At 39.7% G+C, this 21,819-nt stretch overlaps 1 protein-coding gene across 5 annotated transcripts in view; it reads left to right on the plus strand.

The window, feature by feature from the left end:
- Nucleotides 1-18,754, plus strand: part of elfn1b (extracellular leucine-rich repeat and fibronectin type III domain containing 1b) — a 183,098-nt gene extending 164,344 nt beyond the window's left edge. For 3 of the 5 annotated variants that reach the window (XM_047364617.1, XM_047364618.1, XM_047364619.1), the window contains 4 exons: nt 812-1,458; nt 1,533-1,686; nt 9,434-9,600; nt 11,207-18,754. In XM_047364617.1, the coding sequence (XP_047220573.1) occupies nt 1,175-1,458; nt 1,533-1,686; nt 9,434-9,600; nt 11,207-13,310 (2,709 nt within the window). In that variant the 5' untranslated portion in view covers nt 812-1,174 and the 3' untranslated portion in view covers nt 13,311-18,754. The remainder of the gene's footprint in view (nt 1-811; nt 1,459-1,532; nt 1,687-9,433; nt 9,601-11,206) is intronic. The other 2 variants (XR_007038177.1, XM_047364620.1) reach the window with 2 other exon arrangements.
- Nucleotides 18,755-21,819: the final 3,065 nt, after the last annotated feature.

The raw sequence follows: 21,819 nt of genomic DNA on the forward strand, positions 1-21,819 counted from the left end.
CTGGAGGTAACAAATGTAGAAAACACGCTTTTTCTACTTCTGATCTGCATTCTCAGATTCGAGGTGGCACATCAGAACCTCTTTGTTTTTCTATTCATCTGCATTCAAGAGAAGGAAAAAAGCCAAAATAAATCCATGTCAGGGAGGCTAAACCTTCCCACACCCTCCTTCATATGTGTGATGTCACTTCCTGCTTGGGTTTTGCATCTTTTCAAACAAATTCCTCAAACACTCAAAGAGCACTTCAATCCAATCTCTTTCCAGAATTTGCTTCGTCTAACAGGGATTTTGCTTCTTTTCTTTCTCGCTGTCTTTTTCCTCTCTTCACTGTTTGCTGCATTCATCTCTTTCCTCCACACACCATTTCAGCAAGAGAGGTCTGCTGTGAGCCCCCTTCAGCCTCTTGATCCATCATACATCAGCTTTTTTTTTCTTTTTCTCTCCCAGGAAGTGTTTTATTTGGAGCATATAAATTAATTAGAAGCAGTATCTAGAGCTGGGCAATTCTTAGCGGCGGCCGATCAAAGCCCCGAGGCTAATGGAAGAGCAGCAGCACAAAATGTGTGAATGTACAACAGAAATAAGCTTTACAAACACATAGGTGTGATTTGTACTTGTAATGTCTTTTGAGTATAGAAATTCACCATTATGTGTATACACTGCATCCGACAATTCATGCAAAAGGGAATACCTCCCTTTAGTCTTATCATCACGGTAACAGGGTTGAGATTGTTGCGTCTCACAAACTCTGTTTAATTAGAGATCCTCAACTAACACCCTCATTTCTCTTGCTTTTGTGTTTTCCCACCAGGGACGACTTCTCACACCAAGGGAAGACCAACAAGCCCTGAGGAAGAATGAGAAGAGGCGCCTGTAGAATCAGAGATGGCCACAGAAGACATGAAAATCAGTCTGGCATCACGACAAACTCAGCTTGCCTATTTATACCTAAAATAACAAATTTGAACTTTATTTAGGCCTTTGATATTGTTTATTTAGACACACAAACTGCCAGTAAAGTGCCATATCTTATTGATGCACTCATTTCTACTCTGGTACTCTGGTAATAATTCCTTCAAAACAACAAAGAGGACGAGAAAAAGCAAAGAACACAAGCAGAAGTGTTAGGTTATAACGTTTTCAAATGGCTCTAGCCTACATGAATAAATGTTAAATGGCAGGGATCTCTGGTCAGATTTCTCCATCGGATATTGTAATGACATCCCAAATGGCCCAGAGAACAGGACAGCTGAGACATAACAAGGCTGGAGGTTCTTCATCAGGGATCTTATCCACAGCCAGCTCCTTCCTCTGTTGGCTTGCTCTGCTGTCACTGCTTCGACTGCCGGTTGTAACAGCTGACTGCTGGCTTATCGAAGGGGAGAAAGGCTTTGTGTGGCTGGCCATCTGCAGTATGAACCAGCCTCCCTATGAAGCCATTCCCTCCCACATTAACAGGTAAAAAACACTAATGAAAGAGAGCTTCTTTCTCTTTTTTTTTTGTTGCTAAATATCTAAAATTCGTTCCACAGCACAATTGTGGATCTGAGGCTGAATGAGAACAAGATACGGTCGGTGCATTATTCCTCACTAAGTCGTTTTGGAAACCTCACCTATCTGAACCTCACCAAGAATGATATCAGCTACGTGGAAGATGGAGCATTCTCAGCGCAGTTTAACCTGCAGGTGAGCAGGGATATTAAAAGAAATGGTCACATGTCTCTTTACAGCACAGCACAGCACCATGCATAAGTATTCACACGCATTGAACTTTCCTGCATTTTGTCAGATTATAACCACAAACTTCAAAGTGTTTTATGTGTATTGTGCTTGAATGTATGACCCCACATAGATATCCAAATGTTTACCTATTTCTTTTGTAAAATAGCTCAAGTTCAGTTAGATTGGATGGAGAGCAGCTTAGCCACATATTCTTATCTGGATTTGGGTCTGGACTCTGACTGGGCCACTCTAACACAGTATTAACCTTTGATCTAAGCAGGGCCAAACTAAAATACATATAATCATGAACAAAAATATGAATAAATTATTGACACTGAGATACTTTTTGTAATGTAATGGAAATAATAGCTCAGACTTATGTAGCTATTTGTAACTTTTGAATGAAGAAAAGTAGGATTAACGTTAAGAATAGAAAAACCTTAAAAGTTGTTGGAAAACCCATCTTGAACAGCCTAGTGATGCTTTGGATCCTCCCAAACTCTCTCACAGAAGACTCAAACTTCACTAGCAGAGCCATACTTATTAATCTCATGGGGAAGTTAAAGCTGCATCATGCCCGGCGATACAACCAGAAAAGCAGGCATTTATGATGAATGTACAGTTCCATTTAGAGGTTTTCATACACTCATCAAGGGCATACATGTCACATTAATCTTAGGCTATTCAATATTTATTTGGTCTGTTCTTTTTCAGGGTGGAATAAATATACAGCAAGTAACTTGACATTTATTGTGGATTTTCTCTAAGACATTCAGAGTCAAACTTAACCATAAAGCGTCAATTACCTAACTGTTTTAAGCAACCAGCTTCAGGCATTATTCTGATTGGATGTTTGACCACACTTCTTTGAAGATCTGGTAGGGCTTAGGGTCATGCAATATAAGAAATCATCCAAACGTCGCAGGCCACCAGCTCTTGAGGACTGGAATTTGACTTGATCTCTTATTTAAAGCATAATACAAAAAATTTTAACTTGATACTTTGTTAAAAATATGTCTCTTCCTCATAACGATCAGAAAAATATAACTACTCCATTCATCCATCCACTGTCTTCTGCTTAACTGGGGACACGGTCGAACGCCTTCTCCAAGTCCAAAAAGCACATGTAGACTGGTTGGGCGAACTCCCATGCACCCTCCAGGAGCCTGCTGAGGGTGTAGAGCTGGTCCAGTGTCCCACGGCCAGGACCACATTGCTCTTCCTGAATCTGAGGTTCAACTATCTGACGGACTCTCCTCTCCAGAACCCTCGAATAGAACTTACCAGGGAGGCTTAAGAGTGTGACTCCCCTATAGTTGGAACACACTCTATGGTCCCCCTTTTTGAATAGGGGGATCACCACCGGTCTACCAATCCAGCAGAACTGCCCCCGATGTCCACGCGATGCTTCAGATTCACGTTAGCCAACACAACCCTACAACATCCAGAGCCTTAAGGAACTCTGGGCAAATCTCATCCAGCCCCGGGGCCTTACCACCGAGGAGCTTTTTAATCACCTTGGTGACCTCAGCACCAGTGATTGGAGAACCCGCCCCAAGGTCCCCAGGCTCCACTTCCTCAGTGGAAGATATAACTACTCATTGTCTTATATAGGGCAAAACAAAAAGTAGATGGCATTTCAGCATCCATATAGAAAAACTATAATGAGATAACACTTAGAAGTGATAATATATTTGATTGAAGTGTGTATGTCAGATTCAATTTTGCAGTTAATTGGAAATGTGATTTTTTTTACAGAGTAAACATACATTTTGTCCGATTCTTGTTTACCGTGTAAACAAGAATCTGGACCATGTAATGTATTCAGCTGCAGCTATGTTCAGTTTCTGCATTTATGGTAATTGTCCATCATATTTTCTTATATGAGCAACTACAGTCAGAAAGGTAGGTTGCAACTGGTCCTGACAAGTTTCTACCCTTATCTAACATTTATCTATTTTTATTAGCCACATTAGCAGTTAATCTCTTTGCTAGAGAGCAGAAGTTTAATCGGAGGTTGTATTGGTCATTACATCGCTTCACCATTTCACACCCGGTGGAGCACTCTTGGTGCCTAATCTTAATGAAAATGAAGCTTTCAGAGGAAATAATGACACATTTGTAACATTGCACTGTAGTTCATCTACCTACACAGTAATCATCCATAGACTGGTAATCTCATTAAACCTGATGTTTGACTAATGGCGATGATCATTAGTTTCTAAATAAGGCAATGATAATGTTATTAGATTGGTTAAATGCTGACTTAACTAATAAAATCAAACTTTATTTATAAAGCCCTACTTCCTCAAAATAACACAAAGTGTTTTAGTGTTTTAAACCCAAGGCACAATCCACATGTTTGGCTCTGCTGGCACAGATTTGGTTAAAAAGCCCTAAATTCATCTTTTATTGCAGCAGAATAACATGCAAATGAAAAAATATGGTGCAGTTCTCCACCAACTTGATCTCTGGAGATCCATTTTTTTAGCTCCCTCACCATCCTCTTTGCAAAGTGACAAGATCAACATAGTCTTTTTCAAAGCCTTGTTTGTCACAACTTTAATTTTAAAGTTTTTGTAATTATTTCAAGCTTAGGTGAGCAGCTATGTTGTTTTAACAATTTTCTGAAGTATGAAGACCAAGACGCATTTACTAAACTTGAATGTTTTCTTGTCTTGTGGTTCAGAGGAATAGGCATCTGTGTTACATCATATTTACATATCAGGCAAACAGAAAATCGCAGGTTAAAAAAAAAGTTATTGTCTGTCTGACCAACTCAGCATGTCCCATCATGAAAGGGCATCTTGTGCAAAAACTCTGCCAAGTCTGAGTGCAAGTTGTATTGACTTGAAGCCCTGAGTAAGGGAGCAGCCAGAAAACTCCTCCAGTCTGATGAACTCAGTAAACATAGATCACAAATGTGTAGATTAAAAGTCGTATATATTTAAAGCTTGGCTGCATGGTGGTGCAGTTTGTAGCAGTGTTGCCTTGCAACAACAATGTCCTGGGTTCAAATCCTAGCTTAGGGTGTTTCTGCATTGAGTATGCACGTTCTCCATGTGCATGCAGTGTTCTCTGTGGGTTCTCACCCCCACATGCCCAAAGACCACTAGAGATGGGCACCAGCCTGCCCCCTACCCCTTCAAGGATAAGCAGGCCTAGACAATGGATGAATTCCTTACCAGGGTTGCCAATTAACCTTGAGGGCGATGCATTTTGACTTTACACTTATGGCCACCACTGATTTGAGAACTGTGATATCTATCAAATGTAATCAATTATTGTTAAAATTCCCAGTGTTTATACCATTGAAAATCTATAAATACATCATCTAATTTAACAAAAAAAACAACACAACAGCCAAAACTAACCATGCATGATCAAATATTAGGATCACCTGTCAGTCAGTCAGTCAGTCATTTTCTACCGCTTATTCCATAGTGGGTCGTGGGGAAGCTGGTGCCTATCTCCAGCAGTCTATGGGCGACAGGCGGGGTACACCCTGGACAGGTTGCCAGTCCATCGCAGGGCAACACACAAACAACCAAGCACACACTCAGAATCACCTGTTTGCCTGATATATGTACATGTTTTTAGAGTGTTGGAGGAAGCTCAATCACTGGGAAAAAACCCAAGCAGGCTAGGGAAGAACATTCAAATTCCACTCAGAAAAACCACCAGCTACTGATTTTCCATGCAGCAAGGAAACTTTACCAACCACGGAGCCATTCCTCCCATCCAGTGCAACCAATTTATTTGATTGGCAGCTGATTGGTAACGTGGCTGGGACATAAAAAATTCTGGTGACACTGTGTTTAAAACAGCCATACAATGTGCTGGCTGGGCTCTAAAACTCTTATACACTAAAACAACCTTTTTACCAATAACCACTGTCTATTCTAAACTAAGACTTTTGTGTAAAAATCATGAATCCTGCATCTGCTTGTGCAAATGCATGGATTCCTTTTCGTAAACTTCAAAGGTTAGGATCTAAAATGCTCTAAATCATGTCGTTATTCCACCGAGAAAACGTATTTGAAGAACATATTGCTTTTTTAAGTGGGATGAAACTGAGCCACCTTCTGCACACATACAGGTCCTTCTCAAAATATTAGCATATTGAGATAAAGTTAATTATTTTCCATAATGTCATGATAAAAATTTAACATTCATATATTTTAGATTCATTGCACACTCACTGAAATATTTCAGGTCTTTTATTGTCTTAATACGGATGATTTTGGCATACAGCTCATGAAAACCCAAAATTCCTATCTCACAAAATTAGCATATCATTAAAAGGGTTTCTAAACGAGCTATGAACCTAATCATCTGAATCAACGAGTTAACTCGAACACCAGCAAAAGATTCCTGAGGCCTTTAAAACTCCCAGCCTGGTTCATCACTCAAAACCCCAATCATGGGTAAGACTGCCGACCTGACTGCTGTCCAGAAGGCCACTATTGACACCCTCAAGCAAGAGGGTAAGACACAGAAAGAAATTTCTGAACGAATAGGCTGTTCCCAGAGTGCTGTATCAAGGCACCTCAATGGAAAGTCTGTGGGAAGGAAAAAGTGTGGCAGAAAACGCTGCACAATGAGAAGAGGTGACCGGACCCTGAGGAAGATTGTGGAGAAGGGCCGATTCCAGACCTTGGGGGACCTGCGGAAGCAGTGGACTGAGTCTGGAGTAGAAACATCCAGAGCCACCGTGCACAGGCGTGTGCAGGAAATGGGCTACAGGTGCCGCATTCCCCAGGTCAAGCCACTTTTGAACCAGAAACAGCGGCAGAAGCGCCTGACCTGGGCTACAGAGAAGCAGCACTGGACTGTTGCTCAGTGGTCCAAAGTACTTTTTTTGGATGAAAGCAAATTCTGCATGTCATTCGGAAATCAAGGTGCCAGAGTCTGGAGGAAGACTGGGGAGAAGGAAATGCCAAAATGCCAGAAGTCCAGTGTCAAGTACCCACAGTCAGTGATGGTCTGGGGTGCCGTGTCAGCTGCTGGTGTTGGTCCACTGTGTTTTATCAAGGGCAGGGTAAATGCAGCTAGCTATCAGGAGATTTTGGAGCACTTCATGCTTCCATCTGCTGAAAAGCTTTATGGAGATGAAGATTTCATTTTTCAGCACGACCTGGCACCTGCTCACAGTGCCAAAACCACTGGTAAATGGTTTACTGACCATGGTATCACTGTGCTCAATTGGCCTGCCAACTCTCCTGACCTGAACCCCATAGAGAATCTGTGGGATATTGTGAAGAGAACGTTGAGAGACTCAAGACCCAACACTCTGGATGAGCTAAAGGCCGCTATCGAAGCATCCTGGGCCTCCATAAGACCTCAGCAGTGCCACAGGCTGATTGCCTCCATGCCACGCCGCATTGAAGCAGTCCTTTCTGCAAAAGGATTCCCGACCAAGTATTGAGTGCATAACTGTACATGATTATTTGAAGGTTGATGTTTTTTGTATTAAAAACAATTTTCTTTTATTGGTCGGATGAAATATGCTAATTTTGTGAGATAGGAATTTTGGGTTTTCATGAGCTGTATGCCACAATCATCCGTATTAAGACAATAAAAGACCTGAAATATTTCAGTTAGTGTGCAATGAATCTAAAATATATGAATGTTAAATTTTCATCATGACATTATGGAAAATAATGAACTTTATCACAATATGCTAATATTTTGAGAAGGACCTGTATAAGTAGCCAACAAACACAAAGGGTGCATATGTCTCAATAAATTAGAACATCTTGGCAAAGTTCATTTATGTCAAAAAAACAATTCAACAAGTAAAACTCATAAATTACAGCAAATCAAATCCCAAAATTCAGTTTCTCTGAGAATTTGAACATTTAAAAAGACCAACATAATACATTTTTATTAGAGTAATGTTATGACAGTGGAATAGCTGACACAATCACAGGGAAGACTGCTGACTTGACAGTTTCCATCCTCAAGGAGGACCTGTCCATACAGGTCTCAGAACAGAGACATTTGTTCTCTTTCCAAGGTTGCGAGTAAAGACGCCCTTCTTTTCTCTTTGGAAGTTCTCAAAGCTTGTTCTTGACACATCATCTTGGCAGTTGTTAAAGCAGCCTGGTGTTCACTGAAAAGTGTAAACAAGCATATTAATAGAAAGTTGAGTGGAAGGAGAAAGTGTGTTAGAAAAAGGTGGACAAGGAACATCGATAACCGCTCCCTTGAGAGGATGGTGATCCCAAACCCATTGAAGGTTCACAAGGTATGGATTGCCACTGGGTTCAGAGTTTGAGGAGTCCTCTTTTCAGATGAAAGTAAATTTTGGAATATAATTGAAAATCAAGGTTGTAGTGTCTGAAGGAAGAGTAAATATGCATACAATCCAAGTTGCTAGGGATCCAGTTTAAAGTTCCCATAATCAGTGATAATTTAGGGAACCATGTCATCTGCTGGTGTTGGTCCACCAGGTTTCATCAACTCCAAACTCACAGCAGCTGTCTAACAGAAAACCTTAGAGCACTTCAAGCTTTGTTCTGCTGACAAGCTTTATTGAGATGCTGAATTCTTTTTGCAGGTGAACGTGGCTCCTGCCTACAGTGCTGAACATATCAGTACCAGCGTCAGAGACCATGGTATCACTGTGCTTGATTGACTGGCAAGCTGGCCTGACCTAAACTCCATAGAGGATCTAGGGAGCATTGTCAAGAGAAGGATGAGAGACACAAGCAGCTGCTATTAAAGTAACCTGGGCTTCCTAACACCCGTAGCACTGCCACAGATGTATCTCCTCCATGCCACACTGCATTGATGCAGTAATTCATCCAAAGGGAGCCCCAACAAAGACATATATTTATATAAAAATCCTTTTTTTAATTGGTCAAACTTTATAAAAAAGATTGACGTTTAGGTTTCCTATTACTTGTTAGCCATAATCTTCAAAATGCACAGTAATGAACACTCAAGATAACAATGTTTAGTAAGTTTAGTATTTTGAACTGAATTGTTGACATAATTTAACTTCAATGAAATTCTAATTTAATATGATTTACCTGTAGGTACAAAAATGACCTGGAAACATTTAAAATGAAATGTTGCTATCTTACCAACACGCTTACAGGCCGTTCCCGAATAATAAGGTGATGCAACACAGCTGTAAAAATTCTCCCTTTTCATTTTTTTATAAAATCAATTATAACCTTAGCAAAAGACAAAATAAAAAATATTCAATTGCTTCCAAATCCAGAACATAAATAATATGTAAATAAAAGTTTTTTCTTTAACTTATATTTTGACAGAGTAAAGCATTTAATAATTAGTTTTCATAGTAAATCTTGTGTGTGTGTTGGCCTTGCTTTTATTTAAATAAAGGATGAAAATGCTTCCTCTCTTACATATAAAAATGGAAAAACTGATATGAGGATAAAAACATGCACTCATTTATGCCAATATATCTGGACTGTTTTTCACCACATGGAGTCATAACAAGTCTCCATGCTTACACATCTACCCAAGCTGCTGGAGGGCTGCCAGGAGCTAAAGTACAAAAAAGACAGATCCTGGTAAAATTCAGTGCAACACAGAAGCTTAGATCACTATGTGAAAAAGTAGCTGTTCTGAACTGTCAGCTATTTGTTCTGTATGTTTCCAGCTTGTTGTGAGCAATGGCTGGCACCGTTGGGCTCTTCAGAGATTAGGATAATCCCACTTGTCTTTGTCTCCCCAGGTTCTCCAGATGGGCTTTAACAAATTGAGAAACCTGACAGAGGGGATGCTGCGGGGCCTGGGCAAGCTGCAGTATCTCTACCTGCAAGCCAATCTCATCGAGACTGTTACCCCCAACACTTTCTGGGAGTGTCCCAATTTGGAGAACATAGACCTCTCCATGAACAGGTACTACACACAGCTTTGTATGTCAATGACTAATTGGTGAAAGGAAGAATGCTGTGGCTGTGCTAAAAAATACATTATAGCGGTCACATAAAGACGAGCTCTGGATAGAAAAGCTGTCTTAAAATGACGTTTATTTTTTATTTCAATCATTCATATCATTTCATGGAATCAGAACAACCTTGAACTCATTAGCGATATTACCATGATTTCTGTGGAAAAGGTGTAGAAAAATAAATCGTGATCACTTTTAGCATATGATTCTAAATAATACTGAAAAAATGACACATGCAGAAATCATTTGTTTATTTAGAGCTTCAACAAAAAAAGGGTCATTCATAGATTGGGGACACCCAGAGTCTCTAAGTCTAAGAGAACGTTTTTCTCTTTACAAAAACATCCATCCATCCATTGATTTTCTATACCTACTTCTTCACGGGGAAGCTGGTGCTTATCTCCAGCAGTCTATGGGAGAGAGGTGGGGTACACACTGGACAGGTCGCCAGTCCATCGCAGGGCAACCCAGAGACACACAGGGAAAACAACCATGCATATACCCATTCGTACCTTCGGGGAATAGAGAGAGACCAATTAACCTAACAGTCATGTTTTTGGACCGTGGGAGGCAGCCGGAGTACCAGGAGAAAACCCACGCATGCACAGGGAGAACATGTAAACTCTATGCAGAAAGACCCCTGGCTGGGAGTCAAACCCAGGACCTTCCTGCTGCAGGGCAACAGTGCTACCAACTGCGCCATGGTGCAGCTCACAAAACATACATTTTAATGTAAATAATGTAATGGCATTTAAGGCAAACACTGCTTTATAAAATTGAACAATAAAAGAAGGGCCCTTACTTTTTAGTCTTTGGTTATTCACTGAGGGTGCGCCAAGAAAATCGGCTGTTGACTTAAATTAATAGATTTAATCGCTAACATTAGTTAATAGCAGTTTAAAATGTCAACTCAGTAATCATTTTGCATTAGTTTTAAACTTAAATTGATAAATTTAACAAATATAACATTACACATTGTCTCTGTTCCTATCATAACAATTTAATAATTGCAAATGAAAGGAAAGCTAAGTAAAAAATACTTTCAATGTTGTTAATATGTTCTTGTGTAGTTCTTGAAGATTACTTGAAGATGACTAAAATAGGTATTGGCAGATCATATCTTTACAAAAGTTGGAAAGTGGAAATCAGCCACAATTTAATTTACACTGAATCCCAGGATGGTCTGAAGTTTGTTGCAATATGGGTTGGATGTTAAACACAAGCTGTAAAACGACAGAAACCAGAACTGTCAGGGAAACAATACAATGCGAAAGTAATGCCATGTAAAATATTTTTTTGTTATAGCTGCTTGAGTGAATGCCAGTTTATTGATGTTCTTTGCTAAACTTTGAAATCAAATCCAACTTTCTACTAGAGGTGTAACAATACATACAGCTCACAAGATAAGACCATACACAAAATCTAGTTCGGTAGAACATAATGAGACAAGATTTTAGCAAAATATTGAGGAGAAATACGTAGTTTAACTGCAGAAGTCCATCTGTGTGGGTCATTTTAAATTAAATCTCTATCTGTCTCTGTGTCCGACTATAGGATACAAGTTCTGGATGGCAGTTTGTTCTCTGGACTTTCTAAGCTGACGACCTGTGAACTCTACACAAACCCCTTCAACTGCTCGTGTGAGCTTCTAGCTTTCCTGCGTTGGCTTGCCGTGTTCCCTAACAGAACCAGCGAACGAATGGTGTGCGACTCCCCTCAAGGATTCTCCGGCTACAACCTACTGAGCCAGAACCCCCGCATGCCAGCCCAGCGCAATGCCCTGCACGTGCTCAATCTTGTATGCACAGACGACGGCAGCAGCGTGACACCCTTTTACATCTTTGACGCCACCACCCAGCTACCAGACTTCGCCTCCCCCTGCGGACTAGATGATTGTGCCTCTGGGACACCTCCCGATGATGTGATAAGCATCGGCCCCATTTTCACAGATTCCAACCCGATCATAACAATGAAACAAGTGCAACATTCAAGTGCGGTGATAACGGTTCAGATTCCCCATCCGTTTAAGAAAATGTACATCCTGATGCTGTATAACAACAGCTTCTTTACTGACATCCAAAATCTGAACAAACACAGTGAGGACATTGAGCTAAAGAACTTGAAACCTAACACAGACTACACATACTGTGTGGCTTCTATAAGAAACTCCTTGCGGTTCAACCACACCTGTTTGACCATCTCTACCGGTCGAAGTGCCAGAGTTGAGACAATACGCAATCAGTCATCCGCCACACATTACATCATGACTATTTTGGGTTGTCTGTTTGGTATGCTGCTCTTCCTCGGCCTTGTTGTGCACTGCCTGAGGAAAAAGAGGATCATGGAGGAGAAGGAGAGAAAGATGAGTAGAATCCAGAGGACTTTGATAGAGCTGAAGTATAGTGGGGAAGGGGATATAGAGGGGGGGAGCGGAGGATCTGTCTCACAAAAGCTCGCCGCGGGGGAAAGCTTGTCCAGAATGCCCTACCTGCCCCAGGGAGGTGAGATTGATCCGTACAAGCTTCAGGAGGTGATAGAAACTCCAGGACACAAGTCTGCTAAGCTGAACTACATGGAGGTCAGAGGCTCTGGCATTGAAAAGGAAAGGGAGCGAGAAAGAGAAAGAGAAAGAGAAAGAGAACGAGAAAGAGAAAGAGAGATGTCACCACAAGCAAATCCTCAGGGCTCAGTAGCTGAGATCTCTACCATTGCTAAAGAAGTTGACAAAGTTAACCAGATAATTAACAACTGCATAGATGCTCTCAAATCTGAGTCTACATCCTTTCAGCAGGGAATAAAGTCTCCAACTGCAGGTGGAGGAGCTGTTTCTACAGAAGAGCCACAGTTGGTGCTTTTGTCTGAGCAAGGAGAGAGAGGAGGCGAGTTCCTTTCCCCCATCTACAAGGGAGGAAGAGGAGGAAGAGAAGAGCGGTCAAGGAGTTACCACCCCTCTTTGCAACGACACCACAGCATGGAAGCTCCTCCGACCACCAAACGGCCAAGCACCTCCTCCTCTCCTGGGTCTGCCAGGAGCCCTCGCTCCTTCCTCTCAGAGGGAGGGTACCACTCATCAGAGTCCCGCTACATTGAAAGAGCCTCACCTGGAGAAAGAGGAGGAGGAGGAGGAGGAGGAGGAGAAGCCACCCGCACCATCAACCCAGCTGCGGCTATCTTACGGGCTGAGGCGCAGAGAATTCGTCAGTACAATGAACACCGCCACTCCTACCCGGGATCCCAACAGCATCTCCAGGACCTTCAGCACCATCCGCAGATTTTGCAGGAGCTCCACCACCACCCAGGAGGTCGCAAGCCTTCTGTGTTGGATCCCATCACTCTCAGCAGGCAGGCTAAGCAGCGTGAGTTAACCTACTCCCAGCTGTCGCAGCATTACCCGCTCTCACCCCAATATCACAACCTCAGCTACTGCTCAAGTCCTGAGGAAGATGAGGAGGAGGAAGGGCTCCTATGCACCCCGACCCTAGGGCTGTGGGAGAGGTTCAAAATGCACCGTAAGAGGCATCGGCAGGCGTCCTTAGAGGACGAAGGATACGTGGCGGCCGGGCACGCTCTGAGGCGGAAGGTTCAGTTTGCCAAGGATGAAGATCTTCATGACATACTGGACTACTGGAAGGGCGTGTCTGCCCAGCAGAAAGCTTGATCCCATATGTGAAGTTGCCAAACACCTTAAACTTAGAAAAACACCCTGCATCCATAATATACTGATACAAATATGTGGACGTTTTCATCAAAGACCTGTAAATATACACAAACAACTTATGGCATCTACACAAATTTACTTAGCACATACTTTACACACGCAGACACAACACAAACATATTTTACACAAACTAAGCCTTTTCCTCCTAAAACTGATGAGGACCAAACTAAAATACATATAATCATGAACAGAAATATGAATAAATTATTGACACTGAGATACTTTTTGTAATGTAATGGAAATAATAGCTCAGACTTATGTAGCTATTTGTAACTTTTGAATGAAGAAAAGTAGGATTAACGTTAAGAATAGAAAAACCTTAAAAGTTGTTGGAAAACCCATCTTGAACAGCCTAGTGATGCTTTGGATCCTCCCAAACTCTCTCACAGAAGACTCAAACTTCACTAGCAGAGCCATACTTATTAATCTCATGGGGAAGTTAAAGCTGCATCATGCCCGGCGATACAACCAGAAAAGCAGGCATTTATGATGAATGTACAGTTCCATTTAGAGGTTTTCATACACTCATCAAGGGCATACATGTCACATTAATCTTAGGCTATTCAATATTTATTTGGTCTGTTCTTTTTCAGGGTGGAATAAATATACAGCAAGTAACTTGACATTTATTGTGGATTTTCTCTAAGACATTCAGAGTCAAACTTAACCATAAAGCGTCAATTACCTAACTGTTTTAAGCAACCAGCTTCAGGCATTATTCTGATTGGATGTTTGACCACACTTCTTTGAAGATCTGGTAGGGCTTAGGGTCATGCAATATAAGAAATCATGCATTAGTAATGTTAGCTGTGAAAATTGCAATGACAATATCACTTGCGATAAATCCAGTGACCTCACTTGTCTATTTTTTAACTGTGTCCAGGACTCTCTGTAACCTTTAGCATCCTGCGATGTGTTTCAGACTCCATCAAACAGGCTTGATATCTTATTGACATGCTAAATGTGAATGTATGATTCTCGGAAGACATTACCAAATGATTACTGCTTTTCTAATCTTCCCTTGAGATATTATTATTGCACACACTGATTTTCCAAAAACCAAAAAGAAATATTCAAGCCTTTATTTCTGTTAGTTATAATAATTTTCCACTTACAGCTAAAGAAAACACATCATTTAAGATTAGAATATTACATCAGGCCAGTAAAACATTTGTAATACAGAAATGTGGGCCTAATAAAAAGTATGTTTAATACCTGCTAAAAGGTTGTTATTTTCAATCGTACTTTTAATTTGATAAACAAGCTTTACTGGAATGCTTATTCTAACTGATTGAATATGACTGTATGTACAATATGAGACTGGTGGAAGACAGAAAATTCACCATAACTTCTGACATGTAGACCCAACTCTTGTTCTAAAAAATCATTGCACAGATAAGTTTTATTATTAATCCACCCTGGAAAAATGTATGTTTCAAATAAACCATTAAAGCCCCCAAATTATTAGCGAACCCGTCACCACAATTGTATTTCAGCCACAATTTGGGAGATTTAAAACATCAAATCAAATGGTTCTGGATGGGTGACCAATCAGCAGTAATATTTACCTGTGCTGAGATTGAGTAGGTAGCTCTTACGTGAGAGTGCGTATAATGTGCCAAATCAACCGATGGGGTAGTAGAGCCCTACTGTGTATTAACTTCTTCTCACCACTGTTTTTATATAGAGGATTTTAAAAAAAAGAAAAAATATATATATAATATGTTGTTATTATTATTCATTATTCTTATTGGTATCATTATTGGTATTCTTATTATTCTTACGATCCTCAGCATCAATATTTTATGATTTGGATATGGCATGGCTATGTTGTGTGACTGTGTTTTTTGACTGTTTTGAACCTCTAAGCCGAGAAGTGCTCAAGAACAGAAACAAACACAACAGAAGAGAAATTTGTGTCCTCCTTTTCTACCAAGAGGAATGTGCTCTGTCCTCTGAGCCAAAAAAAACAACAAAAAACAAGCTAGCCTTTTCTGTTGGTGAACTTCTACTACATGTGCTCTTCATCATCCTAAAGAGAGAACGCTGCACAGAAGAATGAAAAGTTCTATATTTGCAACAAATGTGACTGTTTTGTTTCTACAAAATGGCTTTGAAATCCTTCAGACCTTTCAGAAATCAGAGTCCCGACTTAATTACCTGTCTGTTCACCTACACTGGTACGTTTTTGATTTTGAAATCGAACAAAGATTTTTAATCTTCTAATGAATGTCTTCAATCCCCACAGGGGAAGCAAAACTGCACTGTTCGAAATCATAAAACGACCATTATTAAAAGACCTAAAACCCTTAGCTTCCTTCCTGATACACTGTAGCTCCACTGTGTTTTATGAACCTTTCATTTTAATAATCCAAAGTTTTTAGCTCTTTCTTTTTTATTTCGGACTCTTCTGGTTCCACTGTGGTGCCATTGTGCCAAACTTGAGAAATAACAGGTAGTTGAACTTTTTTCAAATACTGCTAAATACAGACCTCTTCTGCATCACAACATTGCTAGACTGAACAACAATTTGCACAAAATGATCCATCTCCATTGGCTCGCTGAATCCCCTCTATCCTCAAATCCTTTGTATGACCAAAGTACTGTGGTAGATAATTGACTCTTACACTCCCCTAACCAGTACACAGTTATAGACCCAGCCTCACGCTTACAGTTTCTACATCAGCACACACGTTCATGCTCATAGAAACAACCGGATGAATGTATTCTTTGAGACGCTATTTCTGTTCAGAGCTGGATTAAAGCCTACAAGCAAAAATTTTATGGTTTCCGTTTTCAAACGTCCCTCAGATTGCTACTGGTGGTTCAGAATTGGAAACAAATAGGGAATTATTGCCATTGTACAAAATTAATTGCATGTAATTCGTGCCACAAAATGATCTCTCGAGCAATTTTTATTAAAGTAACAGCCATGTTTTTTTGTGAAAGCGTTATGTTAAAATTTGATGAGATGTGGTAAGAAGAGGTGATGATTACTGTATCTAAAATATCTAAAGGATTAAAAGAGATAGTTCAGAGTTTTTGGAAGTGGGGATGTGTGGAGTTGTAATCAGCAGCTAGTATCTTACCTTGCAATAGAAAGCACTCGGAATCTTCTAAAGGTGAAACAATGGGGCAATCCCTGTTGGGAGTGGGCATCTTCTTTTGTTAACTTCCTACTGAGGTAAATTTGTCTTGCCAAATAGAAAAGGTAGCAAGGTAGATTCTTATCTCAGACATATGAACGTCTGAATATAACTACAAAAGGAATATATTTTAAAATGATACATAAACTTTAAAAACAACCTAAAGCAACAGTTAGAAAACCTAGTTGTGTAGTTAGTTTAAAATTAAGAATGTATTTCCCCTAGAGTCTTCTTCTGTTGCCACTTAAATAGAGTTCCCCCACAATGTTATGGATTCCATTTAGGAATATTTGACCATTCTTTCAGAAGAACATTTGTGAGGTCAGGCACTGATGTTGGACAAGGTCTCCGTTCTTTTTAACCCAAACGGAGTTCAATGAGGTTGAGGTCAGGGCTCTGAATGCCAGTCAAGTTGCTCATGTTTGAACTGAAAAAGGCAATCCCCAAAATGTTCCCACATGGCTGGAAGCATCAAAGTCTCAGAACAAACATTCCTTTCTCTCCTGAAAAAAGCTCCTGCTTTTGTGGCAACCTCCAAAGACTATCAGATTGCCTGACATGAATTTACCTTTCCCTAGAACTGGTTTCCACTGCTCTAGACTTCAGATGTGCAGTTTTTTTTACTCCACTGTAGCCAATGCTCTGCATAACACTTGATAACGTAAGGTTTGACTGCGGCTACTCCATTCCATCAAGTTCTCTCTCTTTGCTCTAACAGTTGCAAATTTCTGTGTGTGCTGGCACTCTGTCTCGCGTTCCCTACCTCTCTGTGACTTCCTGTTGTTCCCAGCTGCATTTTTGCTATAATACCACTTTCTCTTGAACTTGGACTGTTAGGTAGTGAGAAAACTTCACAAATACAGTTATTGCATAGGTGGCATCGTATCACAGTATCACTGAGCTTCTGAGAGGGACCCATTCTTGGTGTTATGCACCACAAAAGTGATTGGAGGACTTCAAATCAATGATTTGAAGGAATGACTTAATACTTTGGCAGAAGAGCTTATTAACTGTGGATACGATGCTTACTGCTGAGTACAACCCAGCAAAGTTCACATTAAAAAAAATACCCCAATTATGCTTTTAAATTTTAAAGGCAAACATTACAAATTTATGAGATGTAGAGAAATAATCTTTTATGATGGTAGAGCAAAGTCCAGTGTGGAACACATTAAACCAGGAATGGAGTCAAGATCATTTCAGTTGAACAGATTTAAAAATAAACAAGCCTGTATTCACATGACTAATTATAATTCGTAGAAAAAAAACAGTGGACCTTTTTTATAATGCTTTCTGGTTTAAGGTGCAAATTGACTGTAGCCTTGAATAACGACAATGTTTATTGTTTAGAAACAGTGTAAAAAAAATGTTCTCTGCTGTAACGAGTCCAGAATGCTCAAGTAATACTTACTGGTTAAAGCCATAATCATGGGTTAGTTAAATCCCCACTGTTTGTAGCACTGGACAAGCACATGATACATGTGTGTAAAAAGAAGATTTTTTTTGTTTTTAAACCGGAGCAGCAATGACATGGTTCCTCTGTGTTTCAGTCTGACCCTTACTCATGAGAAAACTGTTAAGCTGCAGTTGGATCTTACATGCCCAAGATTGTGGCTTTAACTAAGTAATTACAAGCAGCCTTAAAACATTTGGTTTTGTTTTAATGTTTTTAACTTTAATACTGCTTTTAAAATAGTAAAAAAATAAATAAATAAACTGGACTTTTTTAGTCGCTTGAGTCTTCAGCCTTACTTGAGCATTCTTTGCGCACCAGTTATATAAATGTAGCGAAGTACTTATCTGTTGTTTTTGTTTTAAGTTTTTCTTTTATTCTGTTTATGAACAGTAATAGCCTGGATATGTCATGCGTCAGAGACTAGCCGAGCTTGGACGAAGACACCAATGAGGAGGAGGTGGCTAAAGTGACCAGACAACAGCGACCACAACCAGTGCTGCTATTCTTTGAACATCAAGGAACACAAACTGTTTATTTAAAACAAACAATGCCTGGGAAATGGATATGAACTGAGGTATTATCAACAAGTGACAGACACGACAGCGGTGAACCTCTGCCGAAGCTTGTGTTATATTCTTCTAGTGTATAACTCAGGAGTGAGAAAGCAAGAGAGAACGTGAAGGGGAAGAACACGTCCTGCCATAAGATCTCTCAGAAGCTTTCTTTATTTTCTTGTTCAAAAATGAAAAAGAGCACAAATAAAATAGCCTTCCTTAAACCAACTCCTTTTCTAGAGAAATCTCATGTTTCACCCACGTCCAGAACATTCATTGCACATTACTTACTTAAAGTGAATGTTTCCATGGTTGCCTTTCCACATCACAGGAAGTACTCTAAGCATGGATAGCTTTTGTTTCATTTAATAAAGTTGTATCATTTTGTTTTTTGTGAAATACAACACAATAGAAACATATTGTTGTGCTTAGCTTAAAACTTTCACTAGTAATCTTTCAACCCTAGTTCCAGCTTTTGGAACAACAGTTTGCTAAACAACAGGATGCTTCCCAGATTTATATGTACAGTGCCCTTAACAATTGTTAGTACCGCTGGTAAGGTTGTTCACAATAAACTTAGAAATAAATGGTGATCCCAAGAGGCCCCTCTTTGCAGCAGTTCTCCAAGAGTGAGCTCCTGTACTATCCTGCTTTCTGTGTTGGGTGAAGATAAACTTGGGTCATTGTGCAGCCTTGCTTTTGCCTTGTTTTGCCTTTCTTGAATAACATGCTCTCACAACTTTCCGGTTCCCAAGAAGGCCTAAGAAATACTCGTCTCTGTGTCAAACAGTGTTCCTAGAAACTTAGTCATTGGGGTTGTCATTGGGCCAATAGTTGGTGATTTTGTTAGGAACAATATTTGGTGGAACAATATTTGGTGGAATTAAATCAGAAAAATTACAGAAAATACACAAATGAATAAACAAAATAATTAATCGCAACTCAAACAAAGATGGCATCAGTTCAAAATTTTGCATGAATTTCATCTTTAAACAAATACTCTTAAGTTGCTTGCTTCACAGCTTTGAATCCCCAGAATTATAGCTTCCAACCCACCATATAAATGGGGAAGTGACTCGTGACCCCAACTATTGATAGATAATACCAGGATTACTAATAAAGAGGGCTACAAGGACAGTCCAGTCTGCATCAACAGCCAATATACAAGTACTGTTGTAACATTTATCGCATAAATATGGTTTAGGTATTAACATGTTTTATATCTAGTTTGATCTCTGATTGCAATCTTAAGACCTTTTAGATTTGTGGCCTCAGGTTTGGTCCTGTTTCCCAACTTTTGGAACCACAGCTTTACTGAAATACCTCAGAGGAGGGAACTCTTTTCTGGAAATGTCTCCTCATAGTTGGGCATGAATCTTAACTACTTGCATTCAACTTATCCATGTCCCACCTGTAAGTCGTAAAACCAGTAAAATTTGTTAATCTGAGACCAAGTCGAGACCAAGACCACACAAGACCAAGACTTTGAGGGAGGCGAGAACAAGTCCAAGACGAAGACAGCATCAGTTTTCGAGACTTTTTCATTACTATATCCACACTATCGCAGTTATAATAACAGTCTTGAAAACTGATTTTGTTTCTGCAAACATTTAAAGAAATTGTGCCTGTGGCGGCTCACTAGGAAAGGATTGCAGAGTACCTAACTCACTAGACATTCTTTCTTTCTTCACGTTGTACAGACAGAAAACCATTTGTATAGTTGGACTGGAAAATGATGGATACTTTTTTTTCGCATCCGTCTCATCTTATTATCCTCATGGCTTCAAGGATTAGAAATTGAAGCATATTTAAAAAAAAATAAAAATCCTGCTTGATTGCATTTAACTGCAGGCAAGAGATTTTGTCTAAATTGCAGTAATAGAAACAGATGTCACAGCAGTGGTCAATCCAGCATGTCCTAGAACAAGAACATAATATTATAGTCTCAAAAACAGTCTAGAGACCAAGACGAAGTATGGTTAGAGTACTACGTTGCAAGTACTTTCTACCGATTTATTTTTCAAAATTGTTTGGTTTCAAATAATGTAGCAACATGCTTACTTATAGGAATGCTCCCCAAAACAGGTTCAGCTGTTTAGGGCTGCTGCTATGGACACTTCCTAACTTGTTGTATTAAAAAATATTGAAGAGCTGGTTTGTTTTTTTCCCCAGATAGATAGCCACCTTAGAGTTATAACGTTTGTCTTTAATATAGGTGTGATCACCCTCTTGTTGTATTCTGAATTTCTGTGGAGGATCACAATGCATAGAGAAGGTTCCTGACCAGCATCTCTTATCCATTTTTATACACAGTATTGCAAATAGGAGACATACACACTGTTTCAAGAAGGATTTATAAACACCAGTTGGTGATATTAAAAGACCTAACAATATTTACCCACTGAGATCCAAACATGGTGTTAAAAATTCAATGGAAATTTGTGACTACAGCAACAGCTTTGTGTAATTCTAGGCAATAATAAATCAAATGGTGAAAAGATGAGAAACAGTGAGCTCATGTTATCCCAGAGCTAATCTGTTTTTTTATTAATGCTGAAGCTGTGGTTTTAGTTTTTCTGCTCATCTCAAGCTCGAGATGAGAGCAGTTATTTCCTCTGGCCCAGCTAAGACTTGGTGCAGAGATAGAACTATGTTACAAATTTCAGTGCTTCGACAGTGTAAACATTGGTGATAAGCACAAGCACTTGTTAAGGACTGAAACTGGTTTAGTGGATAACCCTTCAACTGGTGTTGCACACTTCTGTTTCTGTTGGGAAATTAAATCGATGCAACCTGACAGAAATGCAAATAAACAGTTCATTACAGCATTTTTCTGAACTGTGTAGGAGGAAGGCAGCCATATTATATGTTAGGGCCAAAGAAAATGTATCATATTGTACATTGATAGTACCAAAGGGTGAGTGCTGCATTGCCAAAACTGACTATAATGCATTGGTGCCATTGTTGCTAACTCCTAAATAATACCTCTGTCACACTGTTATGTATTAGCCTTTCCTTTCAGTAATTCGATGTACGCTTCATGTAACACTTCAACAAACTCAATTTGATCACCACAACAACCAGCTAGACATTTTTGCTGTTGAAAAATTCTACCTCCGCTCAGAATCAGGGGAAATTTGAGTGAAATGTTGCAGCAGTGACTCGATAACAACTTTACTTAGGCCCTGTTTACACTATGATCCATTGAACGATCCATTGAAAATTGGCATTTTTTACATTTCTGTTAACACATCTATAGGACAACATTTTAATTGCAATGTCCTTTCACACCG

Source organism: Girardinichthys multiradiatus, chromosome 5, assembly GCF_021462225.1.
Source record: "Girardinichthys multiradiatus isolate DD_20200921_A chromosome 5, DD_fGirMul_XY1, whole genome shotgun sequence".
Lineage (NCBI taxonomy): Eukaryota > Metazoa > Chordata > Actinopteri > Cyprinodontiformes > Goodeidae > Girardinichthys > Girardinichthys multiradiatus.